The sequence below is a fragment of the Rosa rugosa genome, chromosome 1, assembly GCF_958449725.1.
Source record: "Rosa rugosa chromosome 1, drRosRugo1.1, whole genome shotgun sequence".
In the NCBI taxonomy this organism is placed as follows: Eukaryota; Viridiplantae; Streptophyta; class Magnoliopsida; order Rosales; family Rosaceae; genus Rosa; species Rosa rugosa.
In genome coordinates, this window is record NC_084820.1 from 65,239,433 (window position 1) to 65,264,214 (window position 24,782).

Here is a 24,782-nt window from a genome sequence, read left to right on the forward strand (position 1 = left end):
TAAACCAAAACCGACTCACTTTTTCGGTTCGATCTTGGATCATTTGCTGGCCTATGCATATAATTTTCTGGGGGTCTTCAACTGTGAGCTTGAGGCAAGTCTTGTTAAAGTTTTCTGCCAAAATGAAGCTTTGATTTGTAATTTTTCTTGGAAAATTGTGAATGATACATGTCATGACAATACAAAGTAATTTCCGTGTTTGCAGTGGCAACAAAAGCTGTGTACTTCTGTATCGATATTACAATTTACAGCAACTACTATCATTCAGATTTCTCAGCATCATCATTGCTTTTCTTGAACTTTGGCGCTCTGTTAGTGTTGTTGGGGCCGAGAATCTTCAACTGCCGACTCTTCTTTGTCTTCTCTTTTATCCTTTACTTCCTGGTCAAGCTTGACTGGATCTGATGATGATTGCACTGATCTATTATCAGGGATCTCCTTTCCCTGCTCATGGTGCGCTGAATTCACTGCAACCGATCCTTGAGCATCTTCGACAGGATGAAGTTCAGATGGTATCTGTTCTGTCACTTGGTTCGACCCTCCTCCCTTTACTTCCTCACCAAGCTTTACAGGATCTAATGATGATTGCACTGGTCTATTATCAGTGTTCTCCTTTCCCTGCTCATGGTGTGCTGAATTCTTTCCGACCAATCCTTCAGCATCTTCAATAGGATGAAGTTCAGATGTTCTGTGTTCAGTAACTTGGTTCAACTCTGCTCCCTTTCCCTCTTCTGGTCCGGATAACAATTTATCGTCTCTCTCCTTTTGATCATCCAATGCCTCGATAACACCACTATTAGTTTGGGAATCATCGGGTTTTTCTGTCTTGACATTGTCACATAGTATATTACCCTGTGAGGATGTCAGATCATCTGGGGAATCAGATATCACCTCAGCTATGCCAGCCTCTTGATGGTCTGCCTTGCTGGTAGCCTCTACATTGTTGAGAGGTTGGGAAACAGAATCTCCATGAAATTGATCACTCTCTGTATTCACTTCCGAAGGAGACGATTTCTCAACCAGGTCGGGTGTTTCCAAGGCACTGTCTACTCTCGAGTCAATTTCAGCTGCGTTTGAAGTAGCAGGAAAAGACTGAAAAGCATCCCAATCATCTTCATCCTCTTCCTCCTCCTCATCTCTTTGATAATCAGAAACAGAAGAATGTGATGTAGTAGTGGCTGGCAGTGGATACTGTTTCTCTTTACTTACCACTGTTGGCACTGGTAGTTTTATCTCCAAAAATGGAGTTGTGGGCTTCATCTGTGTTGCATTATGCTCTTGGGTCACAGAAGCACGAATAAACCCCTGAAAAGAGAGAGAAGGGAGTCAATTTTAATGAATCCAAAATGTAGAGCTTGCGACTCAAGTCTTCCAGGCCATTCTGGAACAATAGAAAAATATCTTTTTGGACCTGGAAGCAATCAAAATGGTAGGATATACAAGAATCTAGGGAAGTTAGCATGATTTGGATTTGTGAAAGTTCTGAATTGCGACTCAAGAGTATTAATAAAAAAAAAAACAAAGAAAGAATATTGCAAGAAAGTACATGAGAAAAAAGCATCGCCTAACAAACCATATGTTTGATTCATTAACATCCATTGGTTATTGGGAGAACGAAAAAAAGTTGACTGTAACTTTGACAGAGGGATGAAAATAAGATGATAATGCAGACATGCACTTAAAGGTCAAAAGACACCGCATAGCCAATTACCAAGTAGCCGAAAGGATTACAGAGGGTGACGCTTGAAGTAATGGTAGGATTTCTTTAAAATTCACCGTTTTTACAAAAAAAGAGATATAATAATGTTAACTTCAGGACCGAGAAGGCAAGAATGAAAATACTGTCAATTGCAAGAGCAGCCAATAAACACAAAGATAAGTATAAAACCCAGCCATTGGCACCATTTTAATTCTGGGAGAGGATCCTCTCCTGAGCTCATTATTGACCTGAGCTTCCTGAGCTTTAAGGCAGATGACGACACGTGGATTTATCAAATCCAACGGTCTATGATTCTTCTTTTCCTTCAGTCACTTCATTCTTTCCTTCCTCTCTCTTCTGTTTTCCCTTTCCTTCACTGCACGTTCTTCTTTTCCTTCCCTTTCTCTCTCCTGTTCTTCTTCACTCCTTATCAGATTTCATCTGATCTTATGACAAAACCTCTCTCTATTTTAAATCTCTATTTTGCCACATCTAAGCTATCATATCCCGCTCTAAACAGTTCTTTCTTCTTCCTCTTCACCCTCTTATTTCCTGTCAATTTAAGGTCCAGCAATCTTTCATGTTTACTCTGGGACTAAGATTCAATGCATGAGTTGGGTTGGGATTCAATTGATGGGTAGAATTTGGGTTTAAGAGTCCAAGTGATGGTGGAGTACTACTCCAAATTGCAGGGCTACTACTCGGATGTCGAGGAGTCCGAGACCGTGAAGCGCAAGAAGTCGAGAAACGCAGAGAGTCGCCATCTGTTTATGGAGGTTAGCTACCGGCGACCCGCTCCGGCTCGTTTCGAAACGATCCGGGCTAGGGATATCGACTGGTCATAAACTAGTACTCGAAGTCTGCTCAGCTATTAGAACTGTGTTAATGCCCAAGTACTTGAATTGACCGGAGAATGGTGTTTTGAGGAAGGTGACTTCAATTTGGGTTTGGGATTCAATTGGTGGTAATCGGTGTAGAGAAGGAGAGGGAAAACAGAAGAGAGAGGAAGGAAAGAATGAAGTGACTGAAGGAAAAGAAGAATCATAGTCCATTAGATTTGATAAATCCACGTGTCGTCATCTGCTTCAAAGCTCAGGAAGCTCAGGTCAATAAGGAGCTCAGGAGAGGATCCTCTCCCTTTAATTCTAAGCTTACAAGACACAAGTAATGCAACCTAGACTTCTTCTCTCCTTTTTTTTTTTTTTTTTTTTTTGTGAAATCAGCACATATGCACATAACACACAAAAAAAAGGGGGGGGGGGGGGGGAGGGGGAAAACACCTGAAATTGCTGTCGGTGAGTCAGAGGCATAGACAGCAACACATCCTTGAAGTGAACTGCAGAGGAAGGAACTTGAGCAAGATGAGAAACAAGTCTCACAGCAATGCTCCTAAGTTTATTGACTTCCTGTATAATGCACAATCAGAAAATCATTAATTCATTATAAATAAATGTGATGAGATACAATTGAAATTTCGGAGGCTACTTAATTATATCACCTGAGAAGAACCTTCTTCTGAAGCCTTGAAAACCACGATAACAGCTTCCAGGAGCAAATTCATAAAACCTCTCTGACATTCGCTAGATTTTGACGATGTTTGCAGAAGCACTAAAAGTCTTAAACATTCACCAGCAACAGATGCTGATTTTTCAGTTACAGGTTTCTGTAATATAAAGCACAGTACAACTCCTTCAGAACCACAAATATCAAAAGCCGAAAGGAAAAAGGGAGTAATCTGTAAATGCAGAGGATATCCAAATGGAAATTAGGAAATACCTTTAGCATATTCTGCATTATCAGGAAAAAATCACAAGCAAGTTCCCCAACAAAAAGCATTAAGAAAGTGTCATCCTCTGCATCTGTGCCTTTCTGAATCAAGTTTTTTAGTACTTGCAACCCAATTTCTTGAACCTGTGAACAAAATCATCAGTTGCCACATGCTCGGTATAAGTGACCATAATGGGATACATGCACAAGGACATACCTGTAAACTTGAATCGGTGAGTACAGTTTGGACACATCTGGTGCAATATTTAAACATACCATAATAAATTGAATCACCATCTGTATTATCTTCAAGATAATCCATTTCATAACCCAGCTTGGCAAATGATATAGTTTGTTCAAGAGAGAAAGCAAGCTTTGTTTGCAGTAATGTATGCGAATCAGATCTCTTATTCTCCAGCATATGAATACACTTAATGCAGTCCTTGGTCAAATCAGTGATCACATTCAGACAAGTTCCCAATATTTTTCTCATCTGAAGAATACCATCATCACCAACACTGCATGTATCTGCAATATGGATTTTGATTAGCATAAAATGACCACAACTAAGAAGCCAATGCTATTTATCAGTATGGCATAATCTTTAACATTAACTTATTGATATATTATCTTCCACTTGTGTGTGTACACTTACAAACACATTTGTAGAATTATACTGATATCAACTCAATTGCTTTTATTAGTCTTGGTCTCTTGGAAACTTCGTCTTGAAAAAATGATGTTGAGCACCAAGACACTCAAGAAATGGCAGATTCAACGTTAATTAAATAAATTCAAAAGACACAGGTTGTGCAAAACGCAGCATGCCCTTAAAGAACCAAAATCAGAGACAAAAATCTAATGTCCAACAAACCATGATAATATTGAGTGACTGAGTGATGGTGGGTAAACATTAAATCAATATCATCCCTTTTTCAACTGAGGTTGATTAGAAAAGGCAGTTATAGGCCATCCTAGTCAGATGGATCACATATGAGAGAAACTTTGCTGAAAAAAATATTTTATGTTGAGTCTCAAATGTTGAGAATGTGAATCCCACATTGCAAGAATATGACCTTGCAATAGAGTATACTGGACTCCAAACACACCCTATGGGTGTGGATAATTACGTGGGAAGTTATTCCACAGAATGTGGAGAAAATTGCTGCACATATTTTGTTTTTTATTTTTGATTTTTTTTGTTAAATTTCTTTTGTTTTTCGTTTATTTGAGAATTGACCATTTTGTCTTTCTCAAATATTTCAGTTCAAATGTTTTTTAATATATGAGGGATATTTTGGTAAAATTTTTCTGTTTTGGCTGACAAATTCTCTTCTCTTAATAATAGTAGAGATAAGGGTGTGGTTTGATGCTCAAATTACTTTATCATTTTAAATCGCAGGTGGAGGTAATGAAGCATTATTGACTAGTTTAACAAAATTGGCCAGGTCAGTGTTATAGTTCAAATGCTCACCATCAATAAATCTTTTCAATAAGAGGCTCGTGCACTTGAAATATTCATCAAGTTTGGAGAAGCAGAAGTCAGTTGAGACTTCTCTGATTCCCTTGTAACCAATTAAAAGAAACGCCAATGCCGCAGATACTAGTTGCTTCTGCATCTCAAGATACACAGTTCAAAGGAAAGATGAAAATCAAAAATCAAAACAGGTGTACTAAATGACAAAATGTTGATATAACCAAGAAAGCATGCCTCTGTAACACAAATAAACAAATAGATAACAAAACTCAACGACGATAACCACTAGAGCACAGAAAACATAATTACTTATAGTCTGATACAACTTACTAACCTTTGGTTGAAAACAGTTCACAAGGGTTTTTGCTGTGACAAATATTGAGGATATCAAATCCCCCAAGGATTTGTCCAGAGATGTCACATCGGTACTGGAACACAAAAAGTATGAACCTTAAGGCAATTGAAACTTCACATGGTCAAAATGATATATTAAAAGAGATAAAACAATACTTATGGTAGGTCTCAATACCTTAGAAACACCTTGCAGAGGTACGCCAAACAGAGTTCCATTGCCAGATAAGCAAAGTTTTCCAGTTCATAAAACGTTTCAGGGCAGTTCTTCACAATCTATTGATGGAAAAAAAAAAACAGAACAACTATGATTCAAAACTTAGGAATGACTACACACAGAGACAGAGTGCCTCTTTTTCAAATTACAACTCAGCATCTGCGATGCAAAGATATGGATAACACATCTAAACATGCACAAAAGTTTATTATAGATACTATTTGCACCAAGTCTACACAAGATTTTGTTATTAGAGCCTAAGGGTAGGGAGTGTAAACAGGCATGTTGGCTGTTGCAGCCTGCAGGAATATGCCAAAGGAAGTGGACTAGTTACCAGATACATCATAGAATCATAGCATGTGTGAAAGTAATGGACTAACAATCCAATAGAAAAACTATCCTCAATAATTGGTATGAAAGACTTCATGTGTATTAACTGAGTGTCTGCTAGATCAGAACACTAGACAATGCTGAATACTCATCAATATTATTTACCAAAACAAGAGCAAAGATATGCCTTTGAAGTCAAAAGTATGTGTTTACCTGTGATAGAACAGAAACTGAAAGAGTATCCCATGAATTATCCATGCACATAGAATATGAGAAAACCTGCATTGATTAAAATGAGAACCGAGTAAAAAAAAAGCCTTAAAATGAACTCAATGGTCAACACTAGTACGACAGTTATGTCAACTGATACTTCATGGCTTGACAAGGATAAAATGACCAAAAGGCTGGTGACTTCACAATACAAACCAAGCATAAAAAACAGGAGAAACATTGCAGGTACCACTAACGAGTAACGATTCACACACCACTGCCATATCCCAATTCTTTTCACTTTAGAAAGAGTTGATGCTTATTTTTCTTATTACAAATATTATATTTAAGTTTATCTAGAGAATGACTTCGAGATAAATATCATATGAAATATGTGGCTATTTTTAGGGACTTCCCATGCATACACTGGATCTTTTCAGAGTTAACAAGAACAAGAGGAAGAAATATGGATTGCCACCTGAAGCAATTCACTGCATATGTCCATAGTGAGAAATCCTGCACTGGCAAATCTTTTGGTGGACAAAAACTGGAAGACCGGTAATACAATCTCGTATAAATTAACTCCTGGGGAAGATAATTCTTCACTGGATGGATCTCCCCTGTTATAAGCTTTAACTATAGAAACTGGATTTTTCAATCCATTGGGGGTCGAATTTTGCCCCTGAAATAAAACAAGCAAAGCAAATCCCCAGAGAAACTGATAATCTTCGGATTCCAATTGAACCATACTATATCCAGACAATAAGCTATTGCTTGATGTAGTTTCATCAGTGGATTTTGAAGATTCATTCTCTTCAAGATTCACTGGAACTGCATCCAATGCAATTGCCAGCAATATTACTGGCCAGGATTCTTCCAAGCAGGGCTGCAACTTTGATGATACCAGAGGTGATTGAATTCCATCAAGAAAAGGATTCCACTGCGAAGAGAAGAACATATAAGATGCTAGCCACATATGTGGAAAAAAAAAAGAGAAAAAAAAAAATAAAAGACAGAAAAATGGAAAGCTAACAGTTCCATCAGTCAGCTGACCTTTGCCTTAAGATGCACGCACAAGCAAATATAGCTGTAGTCCTTCAAGACTCTAATCCAGTACTTCCCAAGCATGTCTGAACTCTTTGAAAATAATGGTAAAAGTGCTAAATATTCATCTGGAACCGCACTTTGGTGTCTCCTCAAGAATGCATATGTATAACATTTGAGAGAGGCATGGGCAGCAAGAAGTCTTATCTTAATCTGCATTACAAATAAGATATTAGATTTATCTCTATAAACTCTACAAACGGAAAAACACGTCATCATCTTTATTAATAGCAGTAGCAACTAAAACAAAGTGGAGTCATAAAATTACGATATATTAAAAGAAAAGTTGGATAGAATGAAATGCTTATACCTTGCACGAGACCCATTCTGCAAATGAAGGATAATACAGGTCCTTGAAGTCATTCAATGGTCGTGAAATCAAAGAATATATGCGCTTAACAGCAATCTGATCACCCTTAATTATTCCGCTTGTGAATATCTGAATTTTTCATAATCCATTTCACATTACATTGTCTTTCACAAATTAATTAGAACATCACTATTAAAGAAAAATTACAAATAGATTTGTTTTTGTAGCGAACCTTTGTAGCCAACTGGAAGCCTGCTTCCAAAAGAATAGGACCAGAGGACGAGTCTAAGGCAGTGCGGACAGCAGACACTAGTTGCGCCTAAATTACATACAGCCTCGATTAGTTCATAGAAGTTTAGTGAAATTCAACTCTAAAAACCCTGTTCCCTCCATCCAAAGAGAAACAGAAAGAAAAAAAAAACATCTCCAAGCTATCACAGAGACAAAACACATCACTTTGTGATTTAACATGTAGGTCCTCGAATCTAATGGAATCTAGTGAATAAACAAAAAATAAAAAGAAATTTCACTTAACAGACCTGATATTGTTCCAGCAGGAGGTGCCCTGGAAGCTCCGGGTCAGGAGTCCTCTCGAACTGTATCCAGCATCGCAAAATAGATATAGTAATGAATAAACCAATGAAATTAAAATAAAGAATATAAATAGAAACACCGAAGTGAACTTGGGGTGTTGGCTAATGCTTAGCAGCACTATCAAATAAAAGATTCAAGGAAATTGAAAGTAGAAGTCATATGAACGAATTAGAGTATTTGAAAATATGATGTGTAGAATACGTACAGATAAGTATTTAGGAAGCACATAGTTTCCAATTAGATCAAAGCTTTATGTTCTTCGACATTCAGCAAAAAGATAAAGAAAAGACAAGACAAGCTAGGGCAAGGTTTTTACAAGCTCAAGCAAGTCCCAGGACTGTATTTACTGATTTGTTTACTCCAACGACATGCATGTGGCACTTGTACCCCATATTGCTACTAATTTAGATCCCTAATGACGTCAGATTACACTTTAAATGGATTTACAGCTAAAAACCCCTAAAAAGCGACATTTGCGTAATTGGGGAGCTTATAGATGTAAAGATTCACAGCCACAATAAATTGCCTCAACTAGGTGTTCTGGTGGGATAAATATCAACAGAATTAGCATGTCCAGCCCAGATTTACCTTGTCTGTAATCGTACTCAGAAGTACTACACCAATTGGCTGCATGTTTTCAAACTGGATCGTGCTTATCTATGACAATTAAAACAAAAAAAGTTAACTTTAACATATTTTGGGGTTCAGATATGTCAAACCAATATAACAAAACACAAATAACTTCACATCCAGTACCTGATAAGCAAGTGCTATAAGTTCTTGGATATGGAGGACAAGCCAATCACCAGAGGCCTGTCCATTAGTAGATTGGTCCCTAGCCAAACAGAGATCAAAATGAGCTGGATTCTTTCCAACAGCTCCAGGTAGGTAACTCAAACACCTACATACGATAAATTAGAAAGTTAATCAAATGAGGGGTACAACAAGTTTAAGTGAATTTTTGAAAAGTATTTTTTTTTTATATTTTTATTTTTATTTAGGGGAGAGGACTCATCATATGGTGAGGGTCAAACCCATGAGGGTATCAGATCCCTCTAAAAGCACAGACCAAACACGTGCACACCTTTCTTCTAGTTCTTATGTTATGCAGGCTTTAAAATTATATGCTGAAAGCTATTTCTTTCATCTGAAATTGCACTTTTAAAATTATTCATAATCATTTTCTTGAGATCGAAGAAATAAAGTTTACAATACTTTTGCTACATTTGTTTGTTTCTTTATAGAATAAACATTTTCTGCCCAGTGGAATCTTGCTTAGGGTGCATTCATCCCACAATTATGCACTCGGGCACATGTATGAGTGTTCATGTGTGCAATGAATTGAATGTGTATCATTTCAGACAATGCATGGAAAATATCATCACATACTCAGCAGCAAATACTCTGGTTCGATATCTGAGGTGCTTTTCCCTGCTGAGAATCAACTGGGGTGAGCCTCTAGATCCAGAAACCATGTTATCATCATCTTCTCCAGAATTTAAACTTGGATCACCCTCTGTACCCACCGGATCATTTTCTAAACCGTTTATACTATCAGCATTTCTCCTCATTGATGCGGCAAGAACCTGAGAAAGGTTGACAATTTAGTGATTTGGGATCATTAAAAAAAAAGTAATAATAAGAACATGAAGGCGAGAAGTTTAGCCTAATTCTCAATTATACATCCAGAAGTAACGGTATCTACAAGAGAATTACAGATAATCAAAATAGTTTTCTGTTGGATCTTTTCTTCCACAATTTAGACCGTTGCTGTCAAAAATGCTGCTTCCTGAAAATAAGAACTCACCACACTTCGACATATTGACATCCAATGAGATGGACGTGAAGGGCTTGATGCATAGAGCAATCGCATAATTGTGGCTCGCACCAGATCACCAATCCTAAAAGGATACAAGTAGTTTAAAACATAACCGTACAGGGTAAAAGCCTCTCTCTGGTACAAAACATATATACTTACTTGCACTGAAGTGTGCACGTTAAACAGAAGAGAAAATAGAACACAATATTTAGATTGGTTAACTAAGGACATAGTAGTATTTTCTTAACATACTCGGAGTCAGTTTCTTCATCCAGCATTTGAAATAGTTTATCTTCTATTTGCTCGTTAACAACGGACACCTGTATAGAAGAGTATCAGCACTAGGATCTGACTCGGTATGATGAGAATTTGATAACAGAAAGTAAGATGAAGACATACTGGATCTTTCTCAATAAGATGCCGAAGAGTGGAAACAGCAAGATGCCTCAAAACTGGCTGCTTAGGAGAGCAGAAGAAGAAGAAGAAGTAAGAATAAAAGTTACATATAGGAATTAGAACATGAATAATCACCTGGACAAATAAAGCAAACCTGTCTTGAGGATAAAGTAGGAAGAAGAGTTTGGACATGGGTGTGCACAGAAACAGCTTGTGGTGCAAATAGTACAAGTTGTTGAGTAAAGCGAACACTCCTGCAAGAATGATAGACGTTTTCAAGGGAGCCAACTCCTATTCTCTAACAGAGGACCCAAAAAAAAAAGATTGCAGAAGAAAACATGTTATGAGAAACAGAAAAGGGGCAAAGATGTGGATTACATACTCGAGCATTGTTGCTGTTTCTTGCCCTGAGCTTATCTCTGAAATAACTGACTGCAAAAAAAAATTATCAAATGGATCAAACTCATGAATTTATGAACTAGTATACAACCGAAAAGAAGAAGATAGTTATTCTGTTGAGCATTCAAAATTTAAAAAAGAAAAGGCCTATGAATATGCCAAGTCCAACTGCTTTAGTCCTTCAGTACAAGCTCAGAGGCAAAGGCAATGAACGACATATATACAATACCTTGCAACGTGAAAAGAAAATACTTCCAGGGGCAAGTTCAGGACCAAGAACAGCTACAATAGCATTTATAAGACGGCCAACCCCTTGCTGAAGTACAACCCAACCATTCTCCTCGGACAAAAGAATATCCAAAGCAAGGCCAAGTGTTGCCTGTAAAGGAGATGTGACAATAGAAGACCATCAGGTCAACTACGAACTAACAGTTCATCGTGCGAGAATCATAAGAGATACAAATTGAATTGACAGTCTGCTCTAGCAACAAATTGTAACAGTCATCGAAAATCAAATTTACCTGAACTTGAGATACATAGGACAAGCCAGCAGCTTCTATGGTTAACAGAAGTCCATGTAAAGACCAGATCTGTAAACCAGCTATTGAACTTTTAGCAAGCAAAGAAATTGAGCTCACAGTTGAAGGCACTAATGTTGACAATGCCATTCCTCCGGCACTGCAGGCAAAGTATGCAAGGACAGTGAGAAAACGTCGAGTTTCTCAATTGAGATATATAGCTAAACCATCCCAGGATCACTAATTCTTTTGTATTAAGAAAATAACAAATATGACAAGTTAGTGATCTAAAACAAATCTATCAAGTCAATAGTGTTCACTTAGAGTAAGATGCTCCTTATGATACCAATTGAAAGCACCTGCTCCTGTCCTCTTAGCACTTAAAATACCTGATCTATGTTAGTAGTTTCAACAACAAACTTGGCTCTTACTTGCAACGTGCAAACATCATATTCAGCGACGTAAATAACTATCTATGAATAAAACTAATATAAAAGCAGCTATTCAGGACCAATAAAATTATGAGAAAACTCAACTTAAACTAAAGTGAAATGCAGCCAAGAGTAAAAGCAAATAAAAGTCATTTGTACTATCACTCTCAGACCAAAATTGAAAAAACAAAACTTCACTTCCAAGGCTCTCACCTGCAATGAATGCAACCCAGAGCAAAAGCAATTGAACCTGCATAGTTTGAATCTGTTGCTCCAGTTAGGTCACCAAGCAGTGATCTTGTCTGTTTGTCACCCAAAACAATGAATGAGAGAGGGAGGGAGGGAGGGAGAGAGGGGATGAGGAGGAGAGAGAGATAGAGAGAGTCTAGATGAAAACTGAACACACTAGGAAAAATAAAACACACTCAGCAACAGCATACAAAGTTTAAAAGAAAAAAAAATGAAAGAGAAAACTGACTTTCAACTCATCAAGAAAAGTGGGGGACTCTGCTTTTTCGTATCAAGTAAAAATTGAAAACAGAAAAACAAAGGCGCATTTTGAAAGTAGAATGTTGAACTGACCATTCTTGCTGTAAAGATATCATTTCCAAGACGAGCTAAAAGGCCAAGACATTCTGATGCAGCCCTACGTTGTGATGGACAGATGTCACCCTCTGCTAGAATACTCTGTTAATTAGAATTACACGTGTCAGTAAGCTAGCATCTGACATTTCCTGACCAAAGCATACCTAAAGTATATTATGACAATTAGGCACCTGAAATATAGCCTGTGCTGAATTTAATACATCAACTGCTAATGGCTGGGAACGCAAGGAAAGCAAAGCCTGAAGAAAGCATTTAAACATCAACTAAGGTCAGTCCTAGCAAACCATAATACTGTATAAGTATATCAGAAAGGAAAAACAAGCACCTTGAATCCTGAAAGTAACCCCACACATATATTGGTTACACTAGCTGCATGCCATGGTTGCTTTCTTCCAGCTTTCATAGATTGCTCAATCATTCCAAGAAGTGACAGCATCCCACCACTATCCTGGGATAAATTCCAACTGATGTTAATAATCATTAACCAGTCTTCACAAGCTAATGTCGATATGCCACATTTCCCTACCTGAGAAGCAAACATGACTCCAAAGCAGAGAAGCATCTGGTTCACCAATATCTTGTTTACTGGTTCCGGCTTCAAGATCAAGTTTATTTCTTAGCTTATGAACTTTAAGTGAAACAAAAAATGAAAACTAGGAAACAAATTAGAAGTACTTCAGGAAGTAAATATCAAAATTTCCAGAAACATGACTTCCATCGCATGTATTGGTGTGCAGGGGCAGACTTCACAAGCTTCAGTATATTAAAAGAAGCTAAAAAGGAAATAAAACTGTTGAGACAGTAAGCAAATCATCAACTAGAAAGAAAATACTATTACCTGAGGAAAGCTAGAAACTTCGTTCTCCCAGACACAGGGCATAATACCATCTTTTCCACCTTGAAAAGCACGAAGTTCATCTTCAAACCAATCCCTGAGTAAACACAATTAACAAAAACCAAATACCTCGTGAATTAAAAAATCAAAAGAAAAATGAAAAGAGAAAGTACTGCAAGCTTGCTTATGAGTACATGCTGACATGTTGTCTAATAGTACCAGGCATCATCCAACAAACTTGGATAAAATGAAATTACAACATTCATTAATAGTTTTAGAAGAAACAACTGTAGAGCACCTTCCAGGAATCCAGGGACCTAACCATGCATCTCTTTTGTCTAACAGAAACCTCAAGCATGAACTTTCTTCACATCCAAAAGCCTCTCTTTTATATTTACAACAAGAAACAAGCATCCAGGTCAGGTAGACAGATATTAAAAAAAGCAATTCCAAAATATAGAATTTACGGAGGAATTCACATTCAATGTGTGTGTGTGTGTGTCCTCATTCCTCACTAAAAAATGAAAAAAGAAATCAAATGCAAAGTAATGCAGGAATAAACTAGGCAATTATGATTACCTGAATGGACTAGTGCAAATTTGAATAATCTGGGGGTGTTCATTCTTATATGCCATTGGATCAGGAAGAGACTGATAAGCTATTAGTGTCCTGATAATAAATATATTCAGAGCAGGCTTCACATTTGGCAGTTCCTTGGCTGCTATCAGTGATATAAAGGATAAAGCCCTGCATTCCATCACAGTTCAGAAAATATGTTTAAACCGAATATAAAAGTATCACAGCCTCGGGCTCAAAGCCCCAAACTGAAGCATACTCAATGTGTCTATCTATCTATTAGCAAGACATCCACCATCTAGAGCCAGCCTTTATTTGAATGAATTAGGAGAACAATATACAGACAACAGGGATTTGCAAAATGAACTTACCTACTTAGGTATACAAGCACAGGTTGAAGCAAAATCCGATTATTCTTAGCATCATGGGAAAGAAAGCATCTTAAAAATGACGTAAGAGCATCAATTGCAGCAGACCACATGCTACAAAAGGAAAAAGTTGAAAGTCAAGATATAAAATCAATCAGAAAAATGCTCACTTTGTCTGCATTGCTGCATTTCTAATAGTATAATCTTATCAATTTCATTGAAAGAAAATCAATCACAAAAGACTTTCAAGACAGCCACTAACAGCTCAGAAGAGTTACTAGGAAACAATGGAAAAGACCAACTAATTATTCAAATCACAGGCAAATAGGCGATTTAATACAGTTCAAACATTACAACCAATGGCCCAACCCAGACCAAGATTTACATTTGATCGTTGCCAGACAGGTAATGCAGGGTCATATGTCATACTTACATCAATGGATTATAAGAAAAATTAAAATGTAAAGTATAGTTATATGGTTATATCAATGCACGTCAAATAAAAGCACTCTCAAAACTGTGTAAAATTAAGATATTCATATTTTCAAAAGATAAAACTGAGTTCTAAATAACAGACTAGTAAGAAATTGCAATCCTTAATATTTGGAGCATTTAAGAACAATCACCTGAACCATAATTGTGGTCCAAGCATAAGCAATCAAGATGAAGATATTAACCACTCAAGAAGAACAAGTCATGTTATGTCTTAACCCTAACTTGGCTAATACAGTTCAATTGTACGTCAACAGAAAATGTATCAAAGACATTGAAAGACTCAAAGGTTCAAATGGCAGAAGCAGGGAAAGTTGAAAGCGAGCAAGTATCCTAGAATTATAGAATATTTAGGCATGTTGGATAATGAGATTTTTTTTTTTTTTTAGGTGAATATAATTAAACAGTACAATCTGACTTACCGAATCCTAGATATCAAATCCCCAGTTTGGTTAGTTTCATTTTGTGGGTTTCCAGTAAAAAGGGACACCCACAAGGAAAGAATATCAAAAACCTGGTCTTCAAGCTCCTGCATGTATGAAGAACAACACCTTAACTTACAAAGGTATCTGTTAAACTGTAGAATAAATGGTTCTATGACTCTTCTTTTATAAGTAGGGTAGGAATGGGATAGGTGATGGGACTGAATGTTGCCTGGTAAAGAAAACTATAATTTCAAAAATGATCCTTACCTCCTTTGGCATGGATGCTAAGAGAGATGACAAAAGTAACCACCCAGCTTCTTTTTCAATTGTAGCGGCCAGAGGATTCCGACTAGATTCAGTCAGCATTTTCTTTGAAACTTCAAGAACTGATTTGGGCAACCTGAGACAGTAAACAACTAGGAGTTCAGAACCAATAGTTCATGCTGGGTGCTAGAAAAAAAAAAATTAAAAATTAAAAAAAAAATTGAAATGTAACAATGACCTAACAACACAAATAGCATCCACTTCCAAAGCCCTGGCAATGAAAGGCTAAGAAAACATGCCGGGCAGTATATATCACATTAATAGATAGGAAAACCAGCACTAAAAGAATTAAAATGCTCACAGCAACCATGCGTTGTAAACCCCCGGAAAAAAAAAAAAAAGTGACTGTTAGACAACCACTTGTACCAAAAGATCAAGCTGTCAGGGAATGGGCCAACAATGTATATCAAGCTAACAACCTCCCTCAAATGCATCTCCAACATTCACATGGAGACCCATACAATACAAAATTTCAGACAGAGAGGTGCAGCCCCACCATTCACCTGACCAACCAACAAAAAAGAGAGGAATTGGGAACTGGAGGATCTTAATCCAGGATCTCCTCCAACTAGGTTCTGATACCATTCAGATAACCACCCGCTTCAAAACCTTATGATTTGGGGAATGATCCGACAATATATATCAAGCTACCAACTACAAATATCCCAACGTATCTACTTTATTTCTTGGGTAAAATAAGGTTGGTATTACAGTAATCCACCAACCTAACCAATGACCAGTATGTCCCAAAGCATCTCTTCTTTCATAGAAGATAAGTGTTATATTGCATCCATGATAAACAAGATGAGACCATTACCTAGCGGGATAACCAAGAGGTAATTTTGGGGAAATGGACACCAGAGTTGCTAACACAGTAGCTTGCCCATGCAAAGAATCAAGCTCTAATTGCAAAGTGCTCCCCTGAGAAATATATAAAAAAGCAAGTCACTTAACTGAAACTATAGTTCATAGAAAGCATTCCACAGAATGCTTACAATCCACTAATACAATTTAAAAGATTCCATTATCCCACTGATGCAAGCAATTAGTTCACTTTAAACTGTGCTATGTTCTTACTTGATAAAAACAGCATCAAGTTGAACACCTAATCAAGGACCAAGAAAACATGGTAGCACGGTAGTTTACTAGGTAGACATGGAAGCATAAAGTAAAAAAATATACCAACATCTCAACTCACTCAACAGACCGCTATCCTAAAATGGAAAACACACCAATAAAGTAGGAGGCAGTTGGGATAGGGGAACTCCGTTTTTAACAAACTTAAAATGTGGACTGGGAGGCAGTTCCATATATTCTTTTTGTTAGCTGTGTTGTGGTAGTTGCTATGTTCATATAGTGTTTGAGTAACTTCTGTTTTACATCGTAGGAGGAATGAAAGAAACCCCATTGATGCTTAGGATAAATTTAAAATCAGAAGTTGGCATTCAGCAATACAAATAAGTTAACTCAATGCATCACCTTTTCAAACGATATATTTTCTCTCAGAGCATTCAACATGGTCACCCCATATGAAATTAAACCACCAACACAGGTGGGATCAACCTCAGCCAGTGCACGCAATGTCAAAGCAGCCTCAATTCGTACCTGACCAAAGATTATCAATTAGAATTTACCCAAGAGAATTATCATATCAATGTTAACATTGCTACCTCCAGCATGATGAGATAAAAATAAGCTGTCATGTATAATAATCAACAACAATGCCACAGATAAACCAGTTCATAGAGAAATGAGAGAGTAACAATTTCAAATTGCATGACTACTTCAACTATGGAAACAAGAAAAAACAACAAAAAACAAAAAAAAAAAAAAAAAAAGGAAAGAAGAAGAAGAAACAATTCCCAAAAAAGAAATGAATATACAAATAAAAAGTAACAAAACATGCAAATTAGAGAACAACAATTGGGGCAATAATCCTGTGGATCGCAGTTTAACTTTAACCTTCAGCTAATGCAGCTTTACTATTGAAAAGAAACAGGAGAAATAATGTATTTACATATGCCAATTCATAAATACATGTCTGAGAAAATTCTGAAGTTCAGCTCACATGCTCTATTATACAGATAAGTCTTGTGCTGAGAAATGCTGAACCCCAATATGCTATTCTCCAATACAAATATAGGACAGGGATCCCCATGGTCTCTGCACAACTTAAATCCAAAATACCTCTCCTATACATTATAAACCCCTTTCTTACAAGACACTCTCATCTTTCTGATATAATATTTCAGAAAATATACATAAATATGTATAGTTTTATAGACATAATCTTAATAACACTTGAACTAATGACGATCCTATTTTATCACCCCAAATTGTGTTTAAGGATCAATAACCACACACTTCAACATGTGACAGAAATAGTTTACTTTCAATCACTTAAGAGCAGGAGTGTAGGACCAAGAGCAAAGAAAATACGTCACAACAAAACCTCGTGATATCAAGAAAGAAAATGAAATTGTGAATCAAGAACTGAAAAAGCAAAACAACCAAAAGTCCAAGGTATCAGTCCGAGAAATAGAATAATATAATTAGATTTGAAGCATATCCAATGCTTCAAGAGCTTTAACCAAACTGCTAGCTGATTTAAAAGGTTGGTCAGATTTCATAGCCTAAGCAATAACAAATATGGCCAGGTAATACCTCAACACATGTTATCTACCAAGAATAAGGTAACATTATTTCCCTTATCCATGTAGAGGAAGTTTATGCTGTCTTAACCCAATTTCCTTTACTCAACCACCTCTATCAACCTGCCTACCTAAAGTAATACTCATGTCCAACACCCAGACTAGTTGGCAAAACCATTACAATCAGAAGTTCACCCAAACACCAAGGAATACATTAAATTAAAACACAACAATGCCTAGAAAGTGGTGATAAGATGTGAGATTTAAACAAGTCATGACCATTATGGAGATAATAAGAACAGTTATCTATTCAAAGATGTTCAAGCTTCAAATGCGAAATCTAGAGCTTACAAGTTGAGAAGAATGAGATACTGCTGCAACAACAGTGTTGTCAAGTACTTCCTTGAACTCAGCTGGAACCTGCAAACAGATGGAACAAGCAAAGGCGGTGCAACATATTATATGAGGAACAACTGCATAACACTTTTTTTTAAATCTATACTAGCAGTGCCCGCACACTGTGTGTGTGGAGAGAAGTTAAAGGTAGTGGGGAAGCTTTTCATACAATTACCACGTTTTCTACTATTTTTTTATTTTTATTCTTTTGTTTTCTATTTTGCAATTTACTATACTATCCCTAGTGATTAATTATATTTCATAGCTTTTTAATATATAAGGGTTAAATTGGTAAAAAAATTCAGTTTTGGAGAGCTCTCCTCTCTTAATAATAGTATAGATCAGTCTACAACATAAATGTTAGAATATCAATGGAAATGTAAGCCATGGCATAATTTAATAGAAAAATTCCACAAGTTATCATCTTTAGCAAAGATTAAAAATTGGAATTCAAATGTATATCTAAAGTCACAGTTACCTCTCCCAGAGTTTTTAGGGTATATGAGACAGTACGTAGACCAGCAATTTTCATGGAAGGACTGGCATCAGGAGACATAAGCTGCAAGTTTCATTAAAATTTTCACTTTGAAATAGACAGCATAGAAGTGTATCGGATGACAGATAAATTGAAAGGAGAACACCTCCATGACAACAAAAACAAAACCAAATCATTTTAGCGTACCTGCTGTCCAAGAAAAACCAAAAAAATCCTCTGAGTAGGTTCTGTCATCTGATCGGTAACACCAACACGAAGGATATAGAGAACACAAGCCTTGAGTGAAAAAAGAAAAAAAGAAGAAGGAGAGAGAGTCAGTAGCTTTATATTTAAGAATATTGAGACTCTTAACAATATGAGCAACCCATGAAATTATTATATATTTGGATATTTCTGAACATAGATACTTGCACATTATAACAAAATAGTTCATGTTTTTACAGTTAAATTCAAATGCATCAAAGTTGTAATTCCTATACAACCATATCCTTATTCTGCAACTAACGAGAGAAAAAGTTAGAATATTAATTGTTTCATTCCTTCAAGTTACAGAAATGTCTAGAAGGCACCACCAGTACTTATTTCTCTGATGTACTAAAGCCAATACTTAACATTACTCATAGTTCAAATTTTAAAGTGACTAGTTATTTTAAAATTTCACACAAAAAACATTACCCCTAGGCTAAGGTTGTTTTGAGCAACTATGATCAATTCTTTTTTACCACATAAAGGTTGAAGGGTGAGGTACAACAAAAATTACATCAAATGAAAGAGTTAAGCTCAAGAATTTGTTTGAAGAATACCAGAGTGTAGGCATCAACAGAAGTATCGGCACGAAGCATGTCCATAACCTGAATTGCATAGTTTTGAAGCTCACTGTCTGGATGCAAGTACTTCAAACGAATTGCCTGCATTAACAATTTCAAAGGACGGATAAGCACTACTGCGAAGGAAGAGAAAAATAACCACATTCCAACACCACAGTAGGTCTGTGATGGGCCAGACTGAAAGTTCAGGTTAAAAAAATCCCAACCCAATGAAATCAAAAGGGCCATTATACCTGAGCCAACACAACTTCTGGTTCTGGTATTGGTTGGCTCAGCACTTGGCTGTAGATCAAAAAGTACTACCTTTAAATTTTGGCCACACATTTGTTAGTTCGATTTCTTGGGAATCCTACAAAATCCCTTCGTTCTTTTCTGTCTGACAGATGGTCAGAACTTTATTAGCCCTCTTAAGAGGCATGCTCAAAGCACAGCCGACATTTTGTTAACGGCAGCTTTCTGCAAATGGAAGCTCTAAGGGAAGTGTTTCACTTTCTACCATTGTGAGACTTATTACAGTTGTTTGTTTGTTGTTCTGCAGTTACAAATGAAAAGGTGAAAAAAAAAAAAAAAAAATCTATCAACAAAGCCTCTATGGGGCCATGGTTGGTAATCCATCTTATTTAGTTCTAGGCTCAAAAGACAATACATTACATAATTATTGAGATAATTTAGACAATGCATTATCTTAATAGGGGTTAAGTTGGATTTGGGCAGTTTTCTTCGGTGCTCAGTTAGTGTGCATGCCTCCTATGCACAAGAGGAATCAAACATGACATGACTTGCATGAAGCACTGAATGGTACAATAAGACATTCCCAATATAAGATGGATAGCAGAAAACTCGCGGAGGAAATAAGTATCACAGACTACCTGTAAGAAGAACACCCAAGACAATGTTATGCCAACTCGCACATCCTTTGACCGAGCGCCACTTGCTGCACATCGTAACAAGTGTGACCAGTAGTTATACACCTCTGAGTCATGAACATCATTCAAATGAATCAACAGGAGAAGCACGTAAATACCTTTTGTGAAAGGCAATGCTAAATGCCTTTGCAAACCACCTTCTAGTTTCTTTGCTGGAGGAAAAGGTCCCTTCCCTCTTGGTTGAACCTAGGGAGAGATAAACACTTTGAGATATAGTTCGTAACAAATCGCAGTCAGATCTTTGACAAAGTAGATGACAAGAGAAGGTCACAGGTACATATACAAACCTGTGCATCAGGATTCATTCCAAGAGCAAGCAGCGAACCCAATGCTTCAGCAAATGCATCACGGACAGATGAAACAGGATCCTCAAGGGCCTACTATAAGCAGGGCCAAATGAATAAGTAGAGAACTATAACATCAGCATCTGAAGATAGAAATCCAACATGGAATAAAACTTGCAAAGAAACACATCTACCTTGGCACAGAAAGAAGCTGAATTGTCAAGTTCTCCCACCCCTAAACCCGGTCCTCCAATAATAGCAAATGCCTTCAAACATCTTGCAGCAGCGATTCTGACAAGAAATGATTTATCACCAACAGCAAACCGCATGATGAGACGAAATGCCTCGGTGTATGCTGAAGCAGCAGCACTACCACCAGACCCTTCCAAAGCATTTTGAAGCATATATAAAGCCTCTTGTCTCACAAATTCCTAAATTACGTACAATTCAAATCAGAGGTGTAACACAACAAACAAGGAGCAATACCAACACAAACAAAAAATAGAAAAGACCGCCATAAGCTACCTATACTTGAATCGGGTATGGTTTAGTGACCATTTTGTATAAGAAGCATATTTTAACTAGGATCTCCAACCATTTAGCCAAAGATCTTAGGTCCTTCACTAGTTGTAAAATAAATAAAATAATAAAGATAATAATGAAATCAGTGTGGCATATCACAATTCCAATGCAGTATTTTTCAACTGATGCAGTAGATGACAAATACACTTTATCCTCCCATTTTTTTCTTATTAAAAGTTTTACTCCTTGTGGAAGGAAGAAAATAATAAAAAGACAACACCAACCTATAATACAAAAGAGTTCCAGATGTGATGGAAGTACCTCATGAAACTTGATGAGTTTTGTGGCAATCATAGTCGTTTCAAGTAAACCTGAAGTGATTCGCCTCCCAAAATATCGATATAATTCTCCTAAGCATTGTGCAGCCCCTACAGAATTGTATTCGAAACATGAATATTTTTTTTTTTTAAATGGGGATTTTAAAAGCCTAATCGAGCATAAAGCTCAAATATTTCAACATCATAAACTCTTAAAGCAACAAGGGTGTGCCCAAGTTGACAACCCTGTTGTTTCTCTCCAACAAAATGATCTATAATAAGCAATATAGTACAGGTCTGCAACTAAACTCTTTCTACTACTAAGTTCAGTATTCATCAAACTAACTTAGCCACCGCTATATGACAGTATGAATAGTTTGACAAAGAGAAACGCCACAAACACTATCTAGACAATGGAAATGACAATATCACCGATGGTGTATACCATCAGTTTACACAAAAAGAGAAAAGAAAATGCATCATCAGTTGCAGTGTTTTCAACTAACCAGCTACTTTTTGCGGGTCGCTCTTCTTCCCATCAGAAAGAAACCCTTGGAGACTGCTGGCTCTGGAGTATATTGAAATGCTATCTCCCTTGGATATAACCCTCGCCATTGCAACTGAAGCCAAATGCCGCACCGGCCGCCGAGCTCCAAGTACAAGCAGTGAATAAAGTGCCTCCTCGCATCGCCTTTGCCATAACAAAATCGACTCCTGCAAATTCACCATTTCCACGATAACACAAATCAAATCCACTTTCCATAGCAAAGCAACACAACTTCAATCCAATCATCAACGAACAGTTCAATCTCAATAGCATACGCATCAGTCACTCAGTACTGTGACGAAGCTACGAATTCAAAATCTGGAAAAGAAAAAAAAAAAGACCTACATTTCCGAACCTAACTGAGAGGAACTAGAAAGCAGTATGAATCTGAGTACGAAGGAGAAAGAAGCGTGAGAAAAGTGGAATTGAAAAAGAGAGAGAGAGAGAGCGAGAGAGGGACCTTGGGCTCTTCGGCGATGGCGGAGATGAGATCGGAGAGGAGATCGAAGCAGAGGAGGGGCTCCGGTGGCTTCTGGGCGGCGGAGGCGACTATGGACTCCAATTGAGCTACCAAGACGCCGAACTGAGAGAGCGGCAGGGGGTTATCTTTGACGTGCTTCTTCGCCATTAGAGTGATCTAAGGAAGAAGAAGAAGAATAGAGAGAGAGAGATCAAACTCAAGTAGTAAAGAGTGGAGGTTGGGATTTGATCTGAATCATTTGGTATTATGTAAAGCGAGTAACGAACGCAGAGACAGTTATTTCGAGCTAGTTAGAATTGAGATGCAGAACACGATGGAGGAGAGTAAAGACTCGGGTCGATCGGGACTCATACCCGACCCGTTTAAAAAAGCGGGTTATACGGGTCTCGCTCTAACCCGAATACTCCCGTCGGAATACTGTACCATAATTTACGGTAGAGAACGGATGACAATTTAGACACAACTCAAAAGCAGAGCGAAATCAAACAAAGTTATATATGTTTGGATTAGTCATTACTTGGTTGAAAACATAGATATGAGACGGTCTGTGTTTGATCACTTTGATGTTAGCTGCTAGCCTCTAACCCGTGTCATGCAGGTGTTATTACTGAAATGAGTAAAACATGAAAGTTTTCTTCTCACTGTTCCTCAATTTTATATTTTGACCATAATAACTCTTTTAGATAATTTTATTAGGGTCAGGATCCTGGGACACACAATTGTAAAATTCTTACACTCTTTCTAAGCCCTTGAGATTAAAAGCATTCAATGACTCGGATTAATTTTGTAAATGATGTCAACATACCAGAAGATGATTGGACAAATGACGTGGCATCAAATTACTTGAAACAAAAATATTAGATTAAACTTTTGTTTTTATAACAAGCCATAAAATTGGAAGAAAAAAAATTGTAATGAGATAATCAGAAGAACACGATTAATAAAAGTAGAGGAACAATGAAGAACCCTAGCTCTATCTTCATCGTCTTCTCCAAGGTCCAGTTATTGAAATGAAGACAACTTAATTACCTAAGAGAATATGGAATTCTATTAATTGCTTATATGTTTCTTTTAGAAAGGCATCTGATCATTGGTTGCTATTGATAAACATGTTCCCCTCTTCGGTAGAATTACGCATGGTCAATCGTCGACTTCATAGCATTCCCGTTTACCTATCTTCAATTTTATTTCGCTTGCCATCCTTGATCTTTCTTACAACAAGTTTTATTCTTTGATGCCAAGGTGGGTTTTTAGTCTTAGAAATCTGGTTTTATCTTCGTCTAAAGCGTTACGAGTTCCAAGGTCCTATTTCCAGGAGTCCACACAATATCACATCTCTTAGGGAAATTGATCTGATCTCCATGAATTGAAATTTCTTAATCTTCCAATACCTAAGTGGTTGTATAGTTTGAACCATCTTGAGTCCTTTAATTCTTTCTACCAATGCCTGCTTTCACGGTGAAATTTCAAGTTCCATTGGAAACTTAACATCCATCATCAACCTAGAGTTGTGTTCAAGTCTTTTGGAAGGGAAGATCCCAAACTCATTGAGAAATTAATTACCCAATTAAGAACTATGGAAATGCTCTCCGGTTGATCCTCCTGCTCCGTCATGATCACAATCATGAAATATGAGTGTCAAAATTCCTACCAAACAGAGCACAGATCCTACAATAGAATACTGTAATCTCTTGGGGAATTAAGTTGTCTTGATTTCAATACTTGGACCTTGGAGAAGACGATGGAGCTATGCTAGGGTCTTCATAGTTCCTTTACTTTGTTTTCTAATCGTGTTCTTAACTGCATTTTTTTTTTCATTTTATGGCTTCTTATAAAAAGAAAAGTTTAATTTAATTATTTTTTAATCAATTTGATGCCACGTCATTTGTCCAATCATCTTTTAATATGTTGACATCATTCACAAAATTAATCCGAGCCATTGAATGCTTTTGATCTCAAGGGCTTAGAAATAGTGTAAAAAATTGTGTAAAATTGTGTGTCCTAGGATCCTGACCCATTTTATTATGAGCAAAATTTTAGAGAATGAAATTCACGCCAAACTTGTGGCTTTGCTTTATTGTAGTAGA

At 37.0% G+C, this 24,782-nt stretch overlaps 1 protein-coding gene across 3 annotated transcripts; it reads right to left on the minus strand.

The window, feature by feature from the left end:
- Window positions 1-110: 110 nt before the first annotated feature.
- Window positions 111-23,138, minus strand: LOC133726167 (protein SWEETIE). 3 transcript variants are annotated; one of them, XM_062153661.1, is made up of 48 exons: window positions 22,675-23,138; window positions 22,174-22,381; window positions 21,672-21,778; window positions 21,023-21,259; window positions 20,832-20,921; window positions 20,643-20,730; window positions 20,488-20,552; window positions 19,595-19,699; window positions 18,978-19,067; window positions 18,774-18,854; window positions 18,251-18,319; window positions 16,728-16,853; window positions 16,066-16,169; window positions 15,192-15,324; window positions 14,922-15,028; window positions 14,011-14,121; window positions 13,643-13,810; window positions 13,362-13,448; window positions 13,067-13,160; window positions 12,755-12,823; window positions 12,554-12,676; window positions 12,399-12,467; window positions 12,205-12,309; window positions 11,836-11,924; window positions 11,195-11,351; window positions 10,903-11,052; window positions 10,657-10,706; window positions 10,429-10,528; window positions 10,278-10,334; window positions 10,131-10,198; window positions 9,867-9,960; window positions 9,449-9,645; window positions 8,816-8,960; window positions 8,648-8,716; window positions 8,005-8,061; window positions 7,698-7,784; window positions 7,466-7,594; window positions 7,105-7,308; window positions 6,530-6,991; window positions 6,055-6,120; window positions 5,473-5,570; window positions 5,278-5,371; window positions 4,941-5,079; window positions 3,684-3,994; window positions 3,476-3,610; window positions 3,198-3,362; window positions 2,980-3,105; window positions 111-1,305 (listed from the first exon to the last, which is right to left on the minus strand). In XM_062153661.1, exons 1-48 carry the CDS (start codon window positions 22,840-22,842, stop codon window positions 313-315), a joined length of 6,846 nt encoding a protein of 2,281 aa, XP_062009645.1. In that variant the 5' UTR covers window positions 22,843-23,138; the 3' UTR covers window positions 111-312. The 3 variants fall into 3 exon arrangements, with proteins under 3 accessions (XP_062009645.1, XP_062009646.1, XP_062009647.1); XM_062153662.1 differs by lacking the exons at window positions 22,174-22,381; window positions 22,675-23,138 and having other exon boundaries at window positions 21,023-21,210; window positions 21,672-21,764; XM_062153663.1 differs by lacking the exons at window positions 21,672-21,778; window positions 22,174-22,381; window positions 22,675-23,138 and having other exon boundaries at window positions 20,832-20,924; window positions 21,023-21,162.
- Window positions 23,139-24,782: the final 1,644 nt, after the last annotated feature.

Coding starts and splice junctions, on each gene's coding strand:
- LOC133726167 (XM_062153661.1), bottom strand. CDS start 22,842: ATGGCGAAGAAGCACGTCAAAGATAACCCCCTGCCGCTCTCTCAGTTC. Junction 22,382..22,674: donor CCATCGCCGAAGAGCCCAAG/GTCCCTCTCTCG, acceptor GTGAATTTGCAG/GAGTCGATTTTGTTATGGCA. Junction 19,700..20,487: donor CTTGGGTGTTCTTCTTACAG/GTAGTCTGTGAT, acceptor TTGTTAATGCAG/GCAATTCGTTTGAAGTACTT.